We start from the raw sequence: 22,258 nt of genomic DNA, 5'->3' as shown, positions 1-22,258 counted from the left end.
TACATGTAGATGCTCTTTCTTGTGCACTATCACCATTTCAAACTTTTATGTCTGGCCCATATTGGCTTGGCAGAGTTCGGCTTTTGACAACAAACAAGATAAAAACTTGGAAGAAAACCATGCTGGATTAATCAAGTTACGAGTGTGAAAACAGTCACAATACAACTACATCCATGTACATGTACTTTGAAAGGCACTGTGAAGAAAGCACAGTCATCAAAGGAGCTCGGACACAAGACATGGGCTTCACACATTGTACCCATGTGGGGAATCAAACCCGGGTTTTCAGCACAGTGAGCAAATGTTTTAACGATTAAGCTACCCCATCGCCATACACTCCCAATGTGTGAGTGATTAGATTTTCTGCCAAGAACAAGATGATGAAAATGGAAAAAACTTTTCCCCAGTCCTAACACAGTATCTTATCATGAGCCCTGTTGCAAAAATCCAGGATGATTTCACTACTGATAAGTCATCATCTTGCCACAGACTTTAAAGATCAGACACTCATGAATATTTCATTCTCTCCATTTCAAACAGTTTCTACAATCACCACATTAGGATGAATGACCATTAGAGCTATTTCATGGCAAACACAAACGGTCCAGTATCTCCACCTACAGTCAGACGGGAAAGTGTCCCCATGAGTTGTTAACTATATCAGTTTAGAAAGGCAGTTAATAAATATTATGAGGCAAGATGTTTATGAATAACCTATACCCAAACACCTTTTCATCTATTAGAAATTGGGAACTGTCCAAGTACTTGTCCCGGGACACTTTCTTGTCAAACAGACTGTAGTCACCACTAATAACATCACATATGGGCCCTCGTCACATAAGTTTCCATCAACAAATTCATCTTTTACAGTGGTTTTGTTGCACTTTTGCTATTGACAGTTCCACACTTTCCAATCACCCAAATGTGAAGTGAGTTCAGTTTTATGCTACTTTTAGCAATATTCCAGAAACATCAGACTGGGGATGGGGGAATCAAACCCAGGTCTTCAGAAAGACAAGACCCGTGAAGGTCCCGGGTAGAATAAGCCTTCAGCAACCCACGCTTGCCATGAAAGGCGACCAACAGGATCGGGTGGTCAGGCACGCTGACATGGTTGACACGTCATCAGTTCCCCATTGTGCAGATCGATGCTCATGCTATTGAACACTGGATTGTCTGGTCCAGACACGATTATTTACAGACCGCCGCCATATAGATGGAATGTTGCTGAGTGTGGCGTAAAACTAAACTCACTCACTCAGCATGACGAGCAAAGACTTTCACCACAAGGCTTCCTCTGAAAAATACCAGTATTGTCTTGTAAGCATATGAAAACGTCAATGTCCATATTGTGAAGGTCACCAGTCTAAGTAAGCCTATATAGTCTCAGTATTATTCAGTACAAGTATTTTAATGAATGATACTGAGAGTAAGGTTTACCTCAGTCTGTTTGCAGTGAAAACATACCAATGAATTTCACTTTAAACAAAAAAGTAATTCAAATAAAGTGAAATTAAGATTGTGAATCCTCATAATTCTACCTTGCTAATTGAACATTTAAATTGCAGAATGTTATTAGGATAAAAGTTGTCTATTAAACGATCATAATTTCAAATTGTATTATTTGCTGTGTTACAAAGGGGTTGTGAGGTTTGTCTAAGTTAACGCTCATCACGTACTGCATGTACATTTGTTTGACTGTTCCAACTACTGTGCTTACCCCCTTGTAATACAAACCGACAAAAATGATTTGAATCTAGGATCATTTGCTAAACAACTTTTATCCTGAGATGAATAAAAAAATGGCAAGGTAAAATTATGAAGATTTGCAATCTTAATTTCACTTTATTTGGTTTACCGTTTTTTCAAAAATGAAATTCATCGGTAGGTTTTCACTGCAATCAGACTATAAACTGTTAAAGTCACAAGATAAAAAATCTTTCATTTTATTACTGGTTTATCTGCCAAAGTTTACTGATAGTGATACATTTTACATGTATGACTGGACACCAGATTTTGTTGACAATGGTCACGTCAAGTCTTTTGATGTTTTCCCCTGTTTCTCACAATAACTAACTCATTCTGAGTTGGTCTTTTGTGGAGATGACAATTTTTGGCTGACTCTGTTTTTCCCTGCACCCTGAAGATGAGCCGGCTTCTGCAAATATATAGAGACCAACAGTGGCATTCAGTAATATCATTCCTCTGCCGAACAATAGATACAGTGGAACCATGTTTATCCAGACAACATGCTTGTAAACTTCCCTAATCTAGACAATGTGTTTGTGAACCTCCCTAATCCAGACCATGCATTTGTGAACCTTGCTTATCCAGGCAATGTGTTAGTGAACCTTGCCTATCCAGACAATGTGTTTGTGAACCTTGCATAACCAGACAAATTCTTTGTGAGCCACGCTTATCCAGCCAATGTATTTGTGAACCTTGCTAATCCTGACAGGGTTTTTGAACCTCTCTTATCCAGACAATTTGTTTTTGAGAAGCATCTCCAAATGCACAATATTTATAAATTGAAATAAATGGTACAAATAAAAGCTTAACTGATACATAAATCTGAATCTAAACTATGGGTTTTAATAACAAACAGTTCAAAAAAAGATGTTACTGTTTCCAATTTTGTGGACAGTGACCATGCTTGACAAAGTTTTTGTTCAGCAATTCATCACCCAGGACCTGACATCAAAGGAGAACCATGAGATTGCAGTACTGAGATAACCCTAATACTACACATACTGGTAACCACACCTTATTGTCCCCTCAGTTTTGTAACTGTAAATGTTGAAACGTATATATTTTTCCAAAAGCTGCAGTATATTTTCTCACCTTTTCATCTGGCCTGTGATCTTTTTTAATGTTTTTCTGTTTGCTCCGTTTCTTGTGTCTCTTACGTTTCCTCCCTGTAGTTTTACTATTGCTGTCCCCATCAATCTACAACATGGTTGACCGGGAGTGAGTATATTTCATATCATCGTGAATGTTTTTCAAATTAGGATAAAAATTGTCTATTAAACGATCATAATTTCTAACTGCATTATTTGCTGTGTTACAAAGGAATTACAGGGGCTTGCTAGCATTTCAACTTGCAGTTCCTAACCCACTGATACATAAATCACTCATCCCCGCTGCAATATTCCAGCTATATGGCGGCTGTCTGTAAATAACTGAGTCTGGACCAAACAATCCTGTGATCAACAGTATGACCGATGACGTGTCATCCCAAAGATACCCCACATATCACATGGGCTCCATTCCACAGACAGTATACATGTCAGTTTGGTGAGATGAAATGGGGTTTAACATATTTACGAATATTTCGCTCATATGATGATGTGCATGCGTATGAGTGGCTGCTTGTACTAGCCCAGCTGGGTTATAGTGCTAGCTCACTTCTCAGTTAAGCATGAATACCCAACTCAGGTACATACCGACTCCAAGCCGACCAGTCCTTGTACTCACAATGCTAAGAGTCAGACTGGGACTGACAAATCCCCATCTTTGACTGGGGATTGAATCAATGATCTTCCACTCCAAACCATTACACCACGGAGGCGGTCCATATCAGTTCATAATAAACCTTTTAATACCTTGCAAGAGAGTGTAACCACAAATTCTTTTTCATGACCTTTACCCAAAGCATTTTTTGAGGCATTTTGAAGTGAAGACAAATGAAACCTAAAATCAATAATAATGACAATCCTTGAGAAGTAGACATTCATATAATCACCTGTGGACCGGAATGGTTGTATGTTCGAAAAAAATTAAGCATGTTAGAGTTTCAAGAGTTACATTCAACATATACCTTGCTGCTACCTCCAACTTTTGATGTTTTATGTTTCGTCGTGTCAGCCTCGTCTTTGGTAACACCACCAAGTAAGGACTTGGTTTTCTTCTTCGTTTTCTTCTTTGAGGGTTGAACATTGTCTCTTTTTACAGGACTTCTATCCACAAAAAACATGTCAGCTTTCCTGACTTTTTCTGTCTCTTCAGAACCACTGTCAGAATCATCTTGATCTGCTGTAGGCTCACTGGTGTTACTGTTACTCTTGTTGTGTTTAGTATTTTTCAATGTATTTATCTTATCAGAAAAACTGTTTTTCCTCTTTTTCTTTTTATTAATAAAATCCTTCATATGATCAGAAAAACTTTTAGAAAATTCATCAATTTCCTTTCTCTGTAACTTTGCTTGTAACTTCTCCGCATTAGGACCTTTAAAGCCATGCTTGTTTTGATCAGGATGTGTTGGCACAGCTCCATCTCTGAAATTTGACAACATAATTCATTCTTTGTTTAATGGAATTCCCATCTCAGTTTCATCATATATATATGTTCATTACCATGTTTTTCTGTAAGGCAAAGGGTACGGTACAATGCCACTAGACTTACCAGTCTGTCATATCAGATTACCTCTCTTGTACAAGAAGTGAGCGTAGCTACAGTCTGCTTGACTCAAAAGTGGACTGATTAACTGCAATCGACTTCGAAAATTAACTAACATAAAATTCTCAATGAAACGCTGATCATAATCAAAACATCAGACCAACTCTGAGGTTTTTGAAGAATATAAGCCCTAAAACTAAAAAAGTTGTTTAACATACCAGCATTAAAATATTGACACAGTTCTCCATTTGTTACAAGGAGGAGGGTTGAGAAAAGGACTGCCAGATGTCTGAGAAGCATGTGCACAAGTGCTGACAAGTTATTGATTCATTAACCTGTACTAAGCCATCTCCATCTGTCTCCGTCCTTTGTCAAGTTAGACAGCAATTCATCAGTCCACTATTGAGTCAAATGGACTGAAATAATGTTTGGAATATAACTGGCTGCCTTGTTTGTTGGATGAGTAGAGGTTAATGCTTCAGTCAAAATGATGCAGGTCTCAACACCTTTACCAATTTGGTGAAATCAACAACCTAGAAATGGTGTTGACTAACTTACAAACAAAATGGAGGCAAACTGACAACAAGCCAATACTTGGTCCAAGGGACATAAAAGTGTGTAGCGGCCACATAATTCTGCATCCAGTGCTGGGATTCAAACCATGGACCTTCTGATCTGAGGTCTTGCCAACATAACCACAGAGCTTTCTGACAATCATTAGCAATCTGACAAGGTAAGGACCCTGCTACATACTCCCTGTCAGCAGGAGGCCCGTTCCATGTACTGAGACTTATTTTGCTCAAATTTGATATGAACAGGCTCAGCCCCACATTGGGTGCCAATGTAGTGGTTACAGAATTTCTGAGTCCCATGCTGGGATTTGAACCACAAACCGTCTGATCCAGAGTCGGTTGCCTTGTCCACATGACCAAAGAGGTTAACCCTATCAGTAATCTGGTGGCGTGGTGGGCGAGCTGGCTAAGCTGCCAGGCTAGTCATCCAGCGAGGTTGAGGTGTCGGGATCGAGCCCACCTGTGTCCGAGTGTAAAAACCCTGGAGTCAACATTGTGTGCAGACTTTTTCAGTGTTGTCACAACCCCTAGTGCACAGTACACAACCCTGTTCACTTAAAAGAACCCACAAATCCGTTGGTAGATGACCAGATGGTGGCCACATGAATACGTGCAAACACCTAGTTGCAGGTACAGCAACGTGCAGTAAACTTGGACAAAGTACTGTGACTATATGTTCCAGTCCACCCAGCTGTGAATGGGTACCTCGTTAGGATGAGAGAGCCTCAATAAACTCGGTCCGCCAAGTGGCAGCAAGAGTTGTATCCTCCCCAGGGAGTTGAGATTGAAATATGACGTGCTGTTGAGATTGACATCCTGTGATAGAGAGAAAAATACAAGTGCCTTGAGCATGCACTAGTGCATGGATATGTGCGATATATAAAGATCCTATATCATATCATAATCTGACAGGGTAAGGATGTCATAAGTGTCTTTACTCCTAGCCCTGTTACATCTGCATAGCATATTGAGGCATACTGAGGATCACTCATGCTCCTGATACAGTGAGTGTGGTGAGTATGGAATATTCCACCAGTATCACAGCTAGTGACACCAGGAATGAGCTTCAAGCATTTTACCCATGTGAAGAATTGAACCAGATCTTTAGTGTGATGAACGAATGCTTCAACCACTAAACTACCCCACCGACCTTCTCCTAATACAACTATGGTGATGTGATAAAATCTTATACAACTGATGCCAAAAGCCACACTGCGGGCCATTTGTAAGTGCACGGACTGGCCAGAGACTACTGCAAGATTTCCACTATTTTAGAGAATGAAATTGTGACCCTCAAAATTTGTTTTAAGAGACTTACTTTTCTTCTAAAACCCTTAATCTTTTCCGCAGTTTTTTCCTTGCTGGTTTGGACAGGGTTGGATCTTTCAGTCTTGTTTTCAGGTCGGCAATTGTGAGTGGTTTAAGTCTGTTTCCATCCTTCCCTTCCTCAAGCCTTGGCTTCTTCTTCACACTCTCCGACCTACTCTCTTCCTCCTCTCCACTGACAGACTTGTCACCAACCCTTCCAGTCTCATCTGGTAATACAAGTGAGTGACAGAGTTACGAGACACGTAGAGCGATTACAAAGTGTTCACTTGTATTGTTTGTTTTGCTTTTTCACATCGCTCTAAGCATTATTCCAGCGAGCTTAAAGAAAGTCAATGTGAAGAAGGACAAGTCTGAACTGACTATTATCTCATCTGTATCAATGCAGTCTAGTTTACCTTTTTCTCGGTCATATGCCCTTCTCTTAGCCTTAAATAACTTCCTTTGCAGTTTTTCCCCTATTTCAGAAGACTGTTCCGCCTTTTTCAACTGTTCTGTTTTCTTTTTCTTAACCGCTTTGCCAGGGACTGGTCTGAAAAATACAACTACCATTAAGAATTATGATTACATTAACCATGTGAGTATAGTTGTTATACTAATCACATAACGAACATTATGCTCAGTTGTCCATGGTCCTACGATTGGTTAACCTATTATGAAAAGGGGGAAATGTACACCAGAGATGGTTGACCAAGTTCATACTATCATGTATGATGGCAGTCTAATCACTTCAGGTATGAGTTATATCAGGTAAGATGTTATTAATATTACACTACACAGTATCAGGCACCCAAAGCACCTTTAGAATACTGCACCACAACTTCTTGTTAGGTTAACCTAACCTAACCTAACCTAACCCCAGTCTGACCCTTAACCCTAATCATCTACAGTTATGTAAAAGAGTAATAAGATGTGTTTCCAAGGTTCTGTATTCTAAAGGTAGGACAAGGTACACTCCACTAGGACACTCAAGTCATGATTATCCCAGATATAGCCATGAAATCCGCCATGAACCAGTGTTTATTGTTCCTTTTCCAGGAAATGTCTGACACGCCTGACAGTAACTGCGGATCAATACATGATTCCACAAGTACGATTTCGCAGCTAGTTATTTAATAGTGTAGAAACGTTAGTCTACTAACACGTGTTCTTGTTTTGATTCTTTAGTATGGACATCCGGTTCATCTTTTTTCGATAGATGGTCGGGTGACAGTCCCAGCCATTCTGCTGCAAGGCTTTTGTACTGGGAATTGAACATCAATGTCCCTCCTGCCATCGTGAAACCTGCAATCAGAACGATAGCATCTGCATTCGGTGATCGCACTACGATTCCTACAGCGGAAGTTGACTACTCGCTACTTACGCTACTCGAACGGAAGTAGTGTAAGCAGAAGTTTCTGTTTCGCCGACTCAAGGGACATGTGTGCAGAGCAGCTGGCAAGGTTGTTTCGATGATGATTTATATCGGATAGTATTCAGTAGATGTCACGACTACCTCACGATCTCAGTAGACAGCACAGGCGCTTGACTCTGATATATATTTGGAAGTATGACCTAAATATATATGATTTAGGTCATACTTCCAAATTGTACCAGTGTCGAGCGCCTGTGGTAGACAGCTAGAATCTATACACAGGTATATTTTACACAGCTGACTTACTCATTTAAAGACTTTATAGTCTAGCATGTAACTAGACGACTTCGCACTATACCACGGTGTGCTCGACGTAGGCCTTGGCTGGAATACGAGTTTATTCATATGAACTAAAGACTTTAGAGGGTAAAGTGTGCCTTACTAAAGCGCAGTGTTCCCACAGTGCATGATGTCTTGATCGCAGGACCCCATTCCTGCTCTCAGCTGCGAGCTCAGTAAAACTGTCTTGATGAAATTCTAATCCTACATTGAAATATGTGAAAAACAGTGCTGAGATCATATGTTACTCCAGAATATATACATTTATATGTGATTATTTTAGAATTTTCAAAATGTCTTGCAGAATTGACACTTGTACAAGCTGTCTCTGATGGAGAGAACATAAAAATGAAAAGCTACACTGATTTTAGGATAGCACTAGTTGTGAGTATATGTTTGTCTTGTTACCTTTTCTGTATCTTGTACACCCTTGCTTAGTTACTGCCCTTTAAGATTTGCTCTTCAGCAACCCATGGTTGTCATAATTACGAGACAGCTTACAGGATCGGGTGCACTGTGTTGGTTGACACATCCCAATTGTTTGTCGCTAGATAGTCTAGTCCAGACTTGATTAAAAGACTGGCAACATGCAGCTGGATGCATACTGTTGAGTCGACCATTAAACAACAGACACACTATATAACAACGTTTTACATTTGTTGTACAAGCATTATGTCACATACATGCAACAGGAAAATGGCTGTCAGCATAAAATGATAGGCACACACTTGCCATGTGTCAAAGGCATTACAATTTCCTATACAGGGTTGTGTTCCTTTAGTATGCCAGGAAGCGGTGATTATGCATTTTCTCAGGTTCAGTTCCCCGACAGGGATACAATGTGTGAAACCCATTTCTTGTGTTCCCCTTTGTGATATTGCAGGAGTAAACAACATTCACTCTCTCAGTGGATTGACATTGACTCACAAATTAGTCCAGAACAGACTATGAAGAGACACACACACACAACTTTATGATAGTCTTGGACCATGGCACTTTTTAAACCCCGTTCCACCTCAGCTCATGCCAGTTGTGTGTTCCAGGCAGGTGCTTGTGCAGGAACATCAGTTGATGTGATCCTCTTCCCTCTAGATACCATCAAGACCCGTCTCCAGAGTCAGCATGGCTTCAGGAAGGCAGGTGGCTTCAGGGGAATATATTCCGGTCTCATGTCCGCTGCACTGGGCTCGGCACCAACAGGTTTGAAATCCTCACATATCAAGAATATTGATATTAAATATGATATTATTAAATGGGTGTTCTTTTTGATTTGCTGTAGATATGAATCAGATCTCTCAAAGAAATATGGCTCAGTGGTTAAAGCATTCACTTGTCACACTAAAGCCCTCGGTTCCATTCCCCTCATGGGTACAATGTGTGAAGTACATTTGTGGTGTCACCTGCTGTTATATTGCTGGAATTTTACTAAAAGTAGCATAAAACTAAACTCACTGAAAGATTTTTGGGCTGATTGAAAAGATATATTGCTTCATTGGTCCGGCTCATCAGAATGCAATGAGTTATGTATATAGAAATATTCCTAAAAATAATCATGATCCATAATCACCCTGGTTCAGAGTATACATAACCCCTGAAGGTCCATGGGTGGAATGGGCCTTCAGCAACCCATGCTTGCCATGTTTGTGAAGATAAAAAATGAAAATATTATCACCTCTCAAAGTAATTTTCCTTCTAGTGTATTTTACTTCTTGGCAATTTATGAAGTGTGTGTGAGGCAAAATACAATCTAAAAACCTTTTCCTTGTACATTTCCATTTTTGGACAACAAAAAGATTAGGATTATATTTTTTGAGTGAGGAAAATTAATGTTTTTTTCTTACTCTTGAAGAAATACAACCAGCAGGTCTGTAAACATATAAAATTGGTCTGACCTTATCATGCATATTAAACACAATGGTTAATATTCGTCTTCATTATTAAAATGCTTTTTATTTAGTTAGTTGATTGGATTATCAACAGATGTGCATTTTGAATTCTATTGATATACATTTGAATGTCTCTTTTGTTGCGCTGTTTCTTTGTGTGTGGAAGCTTCATTCTACAGTGCCATCTGTTGGATCCTTCTATGATGATAATTCAGTATGTGATCAATTATATTGGTTTCAGCGGCTCTTTTCTTCTGTACATATGAGGCAACAAAGCATGCCTTCAGCCAGGTGCTGCCTGGTTCAATGGCGCCTGTTGGACACATGGCAGCTGCATCTCTTGGAGAAGTGGTATGTTCAGTAGGGCCGTATCATAACCCTACAATGTATTATTTATCCCAGTTCCAGGCCAGCTTAGCCATCAGAAAAGAGCAACTCCAGAGGGCTTGGTGTTTTCTCTAAAAACATGGATACATAACATAAATTTCTACTCCCCAAAGATGCAATGGAGTCTACATCTCATATTATCTTCCCTCACTCATGAATGTCGCTTTCCGACTGGCTAAGGGCTATTTTACTATTTTCAATGTACCCCTCTTACAGGCGATGTATTATTTTCAATGTACACTGCTGGGAATTCCGAACTCTTCTGCTGCTTCATGGTTAGTACCTCTTTGCCTCGAATGACACTGAATCACGCATCAAGCACGGAAATTACCGATGTTTTGCGATTGAAAATTGATGGAAGGGAGAAAACTCTAAATCTGTTTACATTGTGTCGTCTGCAAAATGGCAATTTACCTCACATTCAACAGAAGTGCTTGAAGCATTTCAAAATTAAATTCAGGTGTTCAGTAAGATAAATATGTTGTTCACTGGTCGATCGGGTTCCATGGGCTCATGTACCCTCAAGGTTTGTTTATGTTCCCCTAGTCCTGCGGGAATTACCTGCTGGTTCGGGGAACATAAACACACCTCGAGGGTCCATGAGACCATGGACCCCGAGGGACCTGTGAACAACTTATAATGTTCCTACTCATGTTTGGTTTGAGTTGTAAACAGTGTGAAACAGTTTCCATATTTCACTAGCCAATAAGGCTAGCTATGCCTGAAAGTTACTAGCCGAAAAAAGTACATCACTGACCCAAAATTTAAGTGTTGACATGGGTTTTGATCATTAAGCTGCTAATGTAATGAACGTTTTTATTTGGCCATTATCTTGCATGATTTAAAAGTATATTATAACTTTAAAATTTACCAGCCAGTCATGCCAGTCACTTCACATTTACTAGCCACACTGGATTTTTTACTAGCCAGGGGCTAGTAGGCCAGTTGCTGTTTTGCACACTGGTCGTAAATCTGTATGTTATTGCATATCTCTTCCAAATGTGAGTATGGTAAAGCTGATTGCACTGAATATTAGAACTGTTACATTCACTAGTGTATTCATTGAACTGAATCATTTCTGTGCTTGAATTCATTAATAACAGTGTTTTTATTTGAATTTGGGTGTTATTTCTCAAAGTGATCTGAATTACTGACTTAAAATTAACATGATGACCATAACATTTGAAAATATAAAGATATTGGATTCATTACATTTTGATGTATTTCTGTATGTGAAGGTCAAAATCAGTCAGTATGGTATCAGATGAAGAATATCCAAATTAATACTTTTGTGAGACATGCCTCTACATTATAATGGATGAACTTGTTTTTCAGGCTGCCTGTTTGATTAGAGTCCCAGTGGAGGTGGTGAAGCAGAGAACACAGGCCAACCACACCCACTCATCCCTCCACACACTGAGAGTCACACTGGCCTCCGAGGTAACCATGACAACCACACCCACTCATCCCTCCACTCTCTCAGGGGCACGCTGGCCTCAGAGGTAACCATGACAACCACATCCACTCCTTCCCACATTTGTGGTCACTCTTACTTCAGAGGTAGCCATGACAACCACATCAAATTCATCCCTCCACACACTTGGTGTCACACCTGGCCACAGTTGTCACAAGAGCTTCAGTGGTAATCAGGACAGCCACATTCATTACTCTGTACATGCTTTCAGTGTCAGTTTGGTGTCAAAAGTAACCATGACAACCACACTACCCTTCACACTCTACTATTTTCTTCAACTGGATCAAAGACACCCTGGATCCAGAAATCTGAAACCATGACATGTGCTGAACATGCTGAACATCAGCATTTGTTCATATTTATACCTTTCGTCTCAACCACTCTCAGTGTCATTCTCAACCTTATAGAATCACCCAGAATCCAACACCCAAACATCTCTTATTCCCCAAGTTCAGGGCAATGAGGTCAAGTTGTGTAAGATGTGGATCTCCCAAATCTTCTAGAAACTATTATAGTATGACCAGAAATTATTGAGAATTTTAGGAATATGTTTAATTGAATTTCTAGTATAAACAACCTTGACCAACTCTGTTAATCCTTTGTCATTAGTTTGTGAAGAGTTATCCCTCAATGGCTATGGCATTGAGCACCAGGGAGGCCCAGAAAATTGGCAGTCGGTGACACGAGGTGGCTTGGAAGTCTTGTTTCTGGAAACAAACGAAGGCATTTAGAAAAGTTAAGGCTGGATATGACTGATAGAGGAACTGTGTCTGTGTGGAAGGAGACAATTAGAACTGAGCTGCATGCAATGGGTTGGCAGAAAAGTCTGAGCTGAGGAATTCCATCACTGAACATGAAACCTGAACAAAACAAATGAAAGAAGATGTGGTCTGATATTGGGAGCAAGGATGCCCCGCTTCATTGGAGCCTGCATATATATATTGCTGCCCATGGTGACTTGACAAAATACTAACTCTTGGCCTGTCTTTGAATCTTGTCATAAAAAGCGACTAATGGGATCAGGTGGTCAGGCTCGCTGACTCGGGTGACACATGTCATCATATCCCAGTTGTGTGGATTGTCTGCTTCATACATCATTAATACAGACATCCTCCATGGAATATTGCTGAGTGTGGCGTAAAACTAAACTCACGCTCACTGACATGGTGAAACCACGGTTGGGTGGATCATCATTTCAAGGACTGGTTCACCTGATTCAGACACTGTATTGGACAAGCTGCAACTATCAGGCACAAATGTACAATGAAATATTACAACATTCAAGGGTTTAATGCATGGATTTTGTTATATTTACAGGGTTTTCAAGGACTTTACCGAGGCTATTTCAGCACAGTAGCAAGAGAAGTGCCTTTCTCTTTCCTGCAGTTTCCATTGTGGGAATATTTCAAGGTAAATGATACAACATATGCATGCATTACAGAGATCAGCAGTAAAGGTTGGACATATTCACTGTATGCACCTTGGACTGCAACACCTGACTGGGCAACCAAGCATTGATACAACTTTTGTGCAATGTTTTTTTGTGAATTAGTCATTAAATTCAGGAATAATGTAATTTAATTGGTAGTACATGTATATCACCAAATAATTTGCCCATAGTGTTGTTGCCTCTTTATTTCAAATCACCTACACAGCACATTACTGTGCTAAATAAGGCTTCTATGAGTGAGTGAGTTAAAATTTATAGTCACTTTGGCAATATTTCAGCCATATCATGACCAAATCCAGTTATAGGTTAATATAAACTGAAGGTGAAGGATAAAACTCCTGTCAGTGAAGGACAGGGGAACAACTAGATTATCACAGACAGAAATATAAAACTTTTTAATTAATCTAAATATGAGAAAATGTATTCCCTAACATAACATACGTGACATTTGATGCCTTTCTGAATGGTATTGTGTACTAGGTAGATTAGCTCCTGTAGTTTTTCCCAGAAGTGGATGTTTTTATCCAACAATTGGTAATTTACCCAGCAGTTGATGTTTTCACTCAACAGTTGATGTTTTTATCCAACAGCTGATGTTTTTACTCAATAGTGGATGTTTTTACCCAACAGTGATGTTTTTACCCAACAGTGATGGTTTTACCCAACAGTGATGTTTTCACTCAACAGTTGATGTTTTTATCCAACAGTTGATGTTTTTACTCAATGGTGGATGTTTTTACCCAACGGTTGATGTTTTTACTCAACAGTGGATGTTTTTACTCAACAGTTGATGTTTTTACTCAATAGTGGATGTTTTTACCCAACAGTTGATGTTTTTACTCAACAGTTGATGTTTTTACTCAATAGTGGATGTTTTTACTCAATAGTGGATGTTTTTACTCAACAGTGGATGTTTTTACTCAATAGTGGATGTTTTTACCCAACAGTTGATGTTTTTACTCAATAGTGGATGTTTTTACTCAATAGTGGATGTTTTTACCCAACAGTTGATGTTTTTACTCAACAGTTGATGTTTTCACTCAACAGTTGATGTTTTTACTCAATAGTGGATGTTTTTACCCAACAGTTGACATTTTTACTCAATAGTGGATGTTTTTACTCAACAGTTGATGTTTTACTCAACAGTGGATGTTTTTACCCAACAATTTATGCTTCACACAGATGCATCATGTCTAAAACTCAAGCTGTTGTAATATAGCTCAATCCTAATAAAATAGATCCATATACATAAGATGTACACATTTCAGACCAAGTGGTCCTCCTACACTGACCGACCAATAGAGGCATGGCAGTCAGCGGTCTGTGGGGCTGCTGCAGGTAGGACTCACTCACTGACTCATGGTTCAGATAAAGATCATTTGTGTAAAGGACTACCCAACCTGCAATGTCTACACAAAAACAATCCATTTGGTGTAAACAGAAAAATAGCTGTGAAAATAATATAATTGCTCACTGAAAACCACAATGACTCCTGGTGTTCGCAAAATTGTACCCATTCCCTCCCCTGTTGGTGGCGCCAGACAATCACAAGATTTGTCTAAAAATGACACTATATTTTGCCATCACACAACAGTACGCCTACCAGGTGGCTTGTAAGCATACCAGACAATCAAGTGATCGGTTGACCAGAAAATCCAGTCAGATAATTTTTGGTTGTGAGGACCGTGTTTAAGTACAGAGTTTCCAGTGCATGTAAATAAAGAGCTTTGGGGGAAATTGAATTGTTTTACAACACAGTTCAGGTTATTCTCACTCTCAAATTGTTTTCATTGATATTTCCCACCTTATATATCATAGCCACGGTGTCTAGAAGAACTGTGAAAATATCATTGGCATATGACCTTTTACTCAGATGAAATGTCACTTTGTGTTATTATCTCAAAGGTCACGTCATGTATATGGTTTATTAGGCAGTCTGCATCAATGAGCTATGGTCTTATTCACTGTAATAAGCCCAAAACACAGCCAGACATCAGGGCTGATAACTTAAGAATGTTACCAGCCCCAAATGGATTTAACCAGACCAGACATCCAAAGAAAATAACTCAATTTTTAGGTAGTCAGTACTTTGAGCTTGCACTACAATAGTTCAATGTTCAAACAGTAATTGTCAAGTCTAAACGTAATGCCCAATTTAAAAATAAGAAATCTTTTTTTAAGATATGTTGAATTTACTCAGAGGTATGGAACATGTTTTCTAAAATTTATACCAGACCGTCTGGCTGGCTATTTGTAAATTTAGACCATCCATCAGAAATCAAGCCTGTCTTCGCTGGTTGGCCGGGCCTTATTTCATGCACTGTCTTGCTGGATTAAGACTAGCTTTCAGACATACGTGATCGAAATTTTCAGTTTTCAATGCACTAGTCACTCACACCGAGAATGAGTTCCATTGTCATGAAACTCTATGTAGGGGTGTGTCAGATCTTCATACAATATTTCAGGCAATCCTAGCTGCACTTTCCTGTCTGTTATGATGGATTCTTATCAGCTTTTCATGATTCTACCAGTGATATTTAATCCTCACAATGTCGAGGTTTCACAACTAAATTCTTATTGCAGGTGGTTTATCTGCCGGAGTGACGACACCACTAGACGTGGCGAAAACACGTATAATGCTTGCCAAGGTTTGCCTCTCACTCACAATGATGTAAACTTACCATATACCATGTATACTTTGGGGACATAGAGGTTTATCTTTCGATAAATCAAGCTTCGGTATTATATATTAAGATTTTGTTTTTTGAGCAGAGAAAAAAATTCTTATTCCTTATTCTTGAAAAAAATACAAACAGCAGATCTGTAAAACAAGAAGCCCATATCGATATTGCTGAAATATTGCGTAAAACTAGACTGAATCACTCAATCAGATCACCACCTTCTGCAAGTGCACAAAGTTACCCATCCCAGCCCCTTTCTTCCTGTCATCAGCTAGACTCTCCTAAAGTCTTTGCTTTATTCTGATCTGCTTGTTACAGGCTAACACTGATGTCGCCAAAGGTGGTATTGGCCATGCCCTTAAAGTCATACATGCAGAGCGAGGAGTTAACGGGTGACTACATTTCTGTATTATTTCCTCAAGGGCTTCAAAGGAGGAGTTTATTCTGTCTGTTGTCCATTAACCTAGGAGCAGACATTGTACCAGTCAAACGAGACATTGATGTTCTTTAGTTATAGGAATCATTAGCTCTCAGGACCTAGGTCTGTACTCAATGTAAAATGAGTGGACGCAGACAAATGGTCATGTTACGAACTGATTGGCTAATCCTTAATTGTTTGGACAGCCAAATAACAAACAAAAATATCTCTGCCTACAGTCTGTTTGATTTCATTTGAGACGATGAACTGCGCAGTTAATTTCATCTTGTGTTGCAACTATTAGATTTTGTGTTTGTTATCAATTCATCAGTCTCAGATGTAGTGTTCCAGTATTGCGGACATCAGATTGGCAAACAATCAGCAGTACAGACCCACCAGTCCTTCGTTAAATTTTCAAAGCCCAGTCAGGGGTTCAAAAATCCCATTGCCCAACAAGTCAGTTTTCATTTTGGGCTATCAAATAATGATATCTTACTTGTCCAAGGGCTACAAGACAATTTCAAACTGCGATTACACTTGGATTTCATTTCATATCTACTCAAGATGTAGCTATTAAATTTCACAATGATAATAAAGTAGAGGTATCTTTCTTTGCTGTTTATCACTTCTCAATAAATAGTCCACCAAACATTAACATCAAGTACCAGTTTGATTTATTCTTTCATAATGACAGATATTATGATTATGTCATAATATTCAGAGCAAGTGGAAAATTAGTCCGGACAAGTCACTCTCTTATAGTTCGTGGCAAGTGGCTTTTTAGGAAAAATTAACCCCTGCCAGTAAACCCTGCCCTCTGCTCTAGTTTATTCATTTTATTTTGAAACACATTCTGTCTGTTTCAGGTTGTTTGCAGGAATCACTCCCCGCGTTGCCTGGATTTCCATAGGAGGGGCGGTATTCCTGGGGGTTTATGAAAAAGTTCAAATTGTAATGAAACGCTACCTGAAAGAAAGTTAGTCATATATATTTTTATGTTTCAGTAAAGCTGAAATGTTTTAAGTGGAGCTTCAATCAACAGAATATGCTTTGTACCCCAAGACAAACATGCGATTCACCTGCCTTTCATTAGAGTGCATGGTTAATTTAAGAGATGATGATTGTTGTTAACAGTGTGCAGTCACTGGCCTGCTAACCTGTGCCTAGTAAAAATCCAGTCAGGCTAGTAAATTTTCATGGGTCGTTTTCTATAGTCACCCTGTCCAACTTTTAAAGTGCAAACACAATTTAGAACAAGGAAGATTAAGGCCTGATAAAAAAGTTCATCATGTTAGCAGCTGATGAAACCGATATCTACATTCAAATTTCGGTCCAGTGGTCTAGTAAATTTCTGATATAGCTAGCCTGACTGCCAAGTAACATACTGAAACTATTTCATACACTGGTTGTTGATGTTCATCTTGTGATTGTGTGTTGCTCATGCTTTTGACCTCCAGGGTACCTGATGACATTTTATTTAGTTACAGGTTGATGTGATGTCATAACAAGCTTTTATTCTCTATCATCAAGTACAGAGAGGTGATTTGTACAGAAGGTGAAGGAATGTTATTTATAAAGTAAGGTATTCATTTTCTTCCGATACAGTCTAACTGTATTGACCAAAAGCTGAGATCTTTTTATATTGATTTCACATTATCATCATGCTGAGCATGTTGAATATCTGCTGCATTACAGAATTTGTTGTGAAGAGAGACTTTTATTCTTTCAGTGCAGTGTTTTATGACTTTCAACTGAAACATTGCCGTGCACAAATAATCAGGTTGTCTTTGGTAGCTGTATTTTGGCATATATTGAGAATCTCACCCAGGTGTCTGCTGATATCAATTATGTCAACACGAGTTGATAAAGTTACAGATATCTGAAACTTGCTGAGGATATTTTAACCTTTATCAACGAGTGTTTATATAACCGATAGCAGACGCGAGGGTGAGATTCTGTTTATCATAAAAAATCATTCATCAATAGTTTTCAATGATGAAAGTGTACATCTCTTAATACTGTACTACCATAGGACCTGCAGTGCAGCAGTGTTGTGACATCATCAAGTTCATGACATTACAGCATTCTCAGGGCACTGTACAAAATCTCACCCAAATGATGTCTCTTGTGGAAAACATACACATGTGGACAACCAGTTGTTATTTGCAATGTTTGATGATACATTCTGACTTCAGTGTAAGATGGAACAGCTACGGCCAAATCATGAAAGGCTTATACACATGAATTGTTGGAACCGGACTAACTTAACAAACAGGTACATTATACCAAATACAGATGATTTTAGAACAAGATGGAGAGTAAGAATATCAAACAACGCACAGGTGATTAAGTCAGGTTGAAATGATAGAAGGTTGAGCAAGCTGTGGTACCTGCTGATGGATTATTTGATTAGAATTACCTGGGCTGGCTGGATCCATCTCTCTTCATGTATGGTTCATCTTTGCTAATCTCTGTTGATCTACCCAGGAACATTGTTAAATGTTACAAACATGGGGTTATTATTCTCAAAGTTGTATAGTTCATCATCTGTCTTCAATGACAGCAAGAGAAAGTGCCTTCACAAATATAACCTGTCAGAAGTGTGATTCATGGTTTGGTTTTAGAAAATATTACAAGGCTTGTTATATAATTGTATGTTATATTTGGTTTTAAACATTCTCAGTTTAATAGACATTCTTGCACTTTTGTTTGAGTCCAATCCAGGATTTGTACCCAGACTTTCAGAGTCAGACACCTAACTGTCAGCACACATTAACAGTCTCAGAGATTGAAATACACAATGTAATCAATTGTTAACTTATATGGTTCAGGGAGCTGTACCTGTACATGGAATGTGAACAAATAATGGCATGTAAGTTGCAATCATGTAACCAGAATAAACAAGTATTGCTTTATGCATCAAGTGCAATATATTACAGCTATCTCCCAGATATATACCCAGAAGTACTAATTGTACCAATATATACAAGAATTGTAAGTGTAGCTTTCAATGTGAAGATGGTGTTTGTATTCAGGTATTATGGACTTTTTGTGTCTTGTAAGTCATCAGTTTGCAAACTATCTGCCGTTTGAAAATACATACTGAGGGAGAAAATATGGTATCACATGAAAGGACAAGTGTTCTTGTATTTTTTTCCAAGGTTTTTCAGAAGCTTTGTATCGCATAGCTTGTGAAGGAACCTGGAAATATATAAGGGAACACTTGTGCATTCATGTGATCCGTTATTTGTTTTCCTCAGTATATTTGGTAAAAATGCAGTGGCATCATGATGGCAGTTTCACAGTTGGTTGGAAAAGTATACATGACATACTCAGAAGCCTGAACAATGACTTCTGATCAGAAACACTTCAACTGTATGTAGTCTGTGCAGATATGGAGAAAAATCTTGAAATTAGTACTGAACTCCTTGTCCTGCCTTTTCATTTCATTTCATTTGTTTAAAGTGTAAATCAATATTTTGGGTGAAAGATGCACATTAGGTTCAGGACAGAATATTTTGTGAACCGACCAATAACTATGAAATGTTGATCATGTTCTGTATCTCCTGGTAACACAACTCACTCACTCAGAAAGACAAGGCAGCGTTTTTGTGACTAAGGACTGCTTATGGACAACTTGTTTTATTCTCTACCATCAAGTTCTTTGCCTGAGGTGACAGCAGAAAGTATAGTAAGACAGTAATATACAAATACAACATCTATAGCAAATACAACACCATTACGCTATGGGACCATGGTCCTACTTTGTCCATGAATGTCATGTGACTTACTATGGCGACATTGTAAGGTTTCTACTGCTTGCAGATACATAATGACTTTCAGTGAGTAGGCACAGTGTCTCATTGACGTTCGGAGCACCTTTACCTAAAACTGTTCGAAACAAAATAATTACAGTATCTTCGTTTGGTTGGTTCTAAACAAAACTAAAATTGATAAAGAATATATATTCATGGAGTGGAACTTTAGACACCATATCTATGAATGCAGCTTCTGGAATTATTAATTTTTCGTTCACCTTTTTAAATGATAGTAACCAACCAGGTGGAATCACATTTCGGTCATGTTATGAAGAACAACGACTGAACGGTACGATTGGCAGTCGGCCAACACGAAGCCAATAGAGACCCATTCACGCAGTTTCAGTCATTCAGACATAACTATTGACAACAAAACACATGACTGGTTCATCAACTGGGTTTCAATTTACGGCAACACAGAATATTCTCCTTTCCCAATCTGATATTCATAAGTTTTCAATGATCAACCTTCGTATATCCTTCATATGTGATCGATAATGTTTGTAATGCCCCAAATTTCAGCTGAAATGTTCTCAACTACTGTCTTAAACAATTATTAGATAGGAATAGGCCTATACTAATATTAGACATATCTATACATTACTTAAGTGATATATACAGTAAAGATGTCCTGATGCACAACTTGAGCTCAACTAAGTTCATGATGAAACCAGTTTCTTGCATAGCTCAACCTGGGAGCGATTACTGGTCAAAGCGATCGCTCGTCACTTCGAAAACCAAGGTGGGGTGATTCTCCTATGTATGCAAGACCTGTTTCTCCCCACTAAAATCGGCTTAAGACAAGTGTTGTAACATCTTTCTGTGATTTGCACGCTTTATTTCTGAGTGATGTGATTTACCTCCATGTTAAACATAACAGACTTCACTTCACAATACAACGGCACATCGCATTATCAATCTCAACTCCCCGGGAAGTATACATCTCTTGCTGCCACTAGGCGCACTGTGGCTTTACTGTTGCTCTCTCATCCTATACAAGCGGTGTTAACATAAACTGTAAAAGCTTGTTCACATTTACTTTTCATTTCTTCCATAACGTATGAAACAATACACCATGTTTATGATTTAGATGACAACTTGATGAAACCTCTGTGCTACAACATCAGTAATTTGCAGAAATATTGGAACCCATTGTAACAATACTAAAATGTACAATATTGAACGATTCCACAGACTATGCAAAACTTGAACGTACTCTACTCATGCTAAGTAGTAGGAATGATTGAGGTGAAAATTATATATTTTCTGAGTGAGTCCTGTCTAGAAAATCCGAACTTACAAGTTTGAAAACTTGATTTTAAGGCTTTTTTTGACATTTGATACCAAAGCATGTTAGATGTTAGAATGTGTGATTTATCATTAATCCGTCACGTAAGTACAATATGGCAAGTTTTGCTTCATGTTGTGCATGCAATTTTCGTTATTAGATTCCTTCGATCTCCATAAGCCACATTATCCATCCTCATATAAGAATGTCGAATTTTGATTGGTTCACGTGAGTCTGATAAAATACCATGTACACCCGTCACGATCCATGAGCAGGGAGTGCAAAAGTCGTATTATCCCGCCACGCCTCGTGGACCACGCGAAGTGAGAAAAGAGTGCATCGCCAAGCCTTTAGTAACGGGCGCTGCATTGAGGTCAATCGATTAGCTAATGTCAGTATTGTTTTCTCTTGATTTAGTAAAAACATTCGGCTAGATAAACGCGCTATCACATCGTGTCTCGGGAAATATGGGGTTTTATCAGACCCTCGTAAGGTTGTATTCGGGATATCATAAATATCCAGTTTCTGCCAATGACAGTCTGTTAACGAAAGTTATCATGGCTGTTTGACATCGTATCAAACCTCTTGGAGAACCGAACATATCTGTTATTTGCTCAACGAATATTTGACTTAGACTGACCGGGTACTTCCCAACACTCATTAAATGATTTGATATAGCTGTTTCACTTACACATCTTCCTTAAACCTTCGTCACACAGGTTAAAGTCTTTACCAGAAATGAAGAGAGATAGGCAAAGAGACCTTCCTGGGACCAGTGTGAACTTCTATAGAATATGCATTACAAAGCCGGACGGAGTGCTAAGGAGGAGATTGTTTAGAACCATAATGTGCAAACAAGTTTGATTCTGA

At 38.8% G+C, this 22,258-nt stretch overlaps 2 protein-coding genes across 3 annotated transcripts; one reads left to right on the top strand and one right to left on the bottom strand.

The window, feature by feature from the left end:
- Positions 1 to 1,939: 1,939 nt before the first annotated feature.
- Positions 1,940 to 7,673, bottom strand: LOC137296135 (cylicin-2-like). The gene is made up of 6 exons (XM_067827836.1): positions 7,436 to 7,673; positions 6,692 to 6,825; positions 6,286 to 6,502; positions 3,818 to 4,274; positions 2,842 to 2,946; positions 1,940 to 2,158 (listed from the first exon to the last, which is right to left on the bottom strand). Exons 1-6 carry the CDS (start codon positions 7,567 to 7,569, stop codon positions 2,078 to 2,080), a joined length of 1,128 nt encoding a protein of 375 aa, XP_067683937.1. The 5' UTR covers positions 7,570 to 7,673; the 3' UTR covers positions 1,940 to 2,077.
- On the top strand, positions 7,674 to 19,706 carry LOC137296137 (mitochondrial S-adenosylmethionine carrier protein-like). 2 transcript variants are annotated; one of them, XM_067827838.1, is made up of 10 exons: positions 7,674 to 7,735; positions 8,291 to 8,370; positions 9,030 to 9,186; positions 10,114 to 10,223; positions 11,595 to 11,699; positions 13,051 to 13,143; positions 14,452 to 14,521; positions 15,767 to 15,831; positions 16,183 to 16,256; positions 17,149 to 19,706. In XM_067827838.1, the coding sequence occupies exons 2-10, from the start codon at positions 8,335 to 8,337 to the stop codon at positions 17,261 to 17,263; spliced, it is 825 nt and encodes a 274-aa protein (XP_067683939.1). In that variant the 5' UTR covers positions 7,674 to 7,735; positions 8,291 to 8,334; the 3' UTR covers positions 17,264 to 19,706. The 2 variants fall into 2 exon arrangements, with proteins under 2 accessions (XP_067683939.1, XP_067683940.1); XM_067827839.1 differs by having other exon boundaries at positions 7,678 to 7,735; positions 9,079 to 9,186; positions 17,149 to 19,198.
- The last annotated feature ends 2,552 nt before the right edge of the window (positions 19,707 to 22,258 follow it).

Source organism: Haliotis asinina, chromosome 9 (assembly GCF_037392515.1).
Source record: "Haliotis asinina isolate JCU_RB_2024 chromosome 9, JCU_Hal_asi_v2, whole genome shotgun sequence".
NCBI lineage: Eukaryota > Metazoa > Mollusca > Gastropoda > Lepetellida > Haliotidae > Haliotis > Haliotis asinina.
This window is presented reverse-complemented; position numbering and strand designations above follow the sequence as displayed.

What these genes read in the sequence shown, in the direction of transcription:
- LOC137296135 (XM_067827836.1), bottom strand. Translation starts at nt 7,569, where the DNA reads ATGGCAGGAGGGACATTGATGTTCAATTCCCAGTACAAAAGCCTTGCA. An exon ending in GAATCAAAACAAGAACACGT is followed by an intron (nt 6,826 to 7,435) that starts GTTAGTAGACTA and finishes TGTATTTTTCAG; the next exon opens with ACCAGTCCCTGGCAAAGCGG. An exon ending in AAGTTGGAGGTAGCAGCAAG is followed by an intron (nt 2,947 to 3,817) that starts GTATATGTTGAA and finishes ACCATGTTGTAG; the next exon opens with ATTGATGGGGACAGCAATAG.
- LOC137296137 (XM_067827838.1), top strand. Translation starts at nt 8,335, where the DNA reads ATGAAAAGCTACACTGATTTTAGGATAGCACTAGTT. An exon ending in ATTTTAGGATAGCACTAGTT is followed by an intron (nt 8,371 to 9,029) that starts GTGAGTATATGT and finishes TGTGTGTTCCAG; the next exon opens with GCAGGTGCTTGTGCAGGAAC. An exon ending in GAGTCACACTGGCCTCCGAG is followed by an intron (nt 11,700 to 13,050) that starts GTAACCATGACA and finishes TTATATTTACAG; the next exon opens with GGTTTTCAAGGACTTTACCG.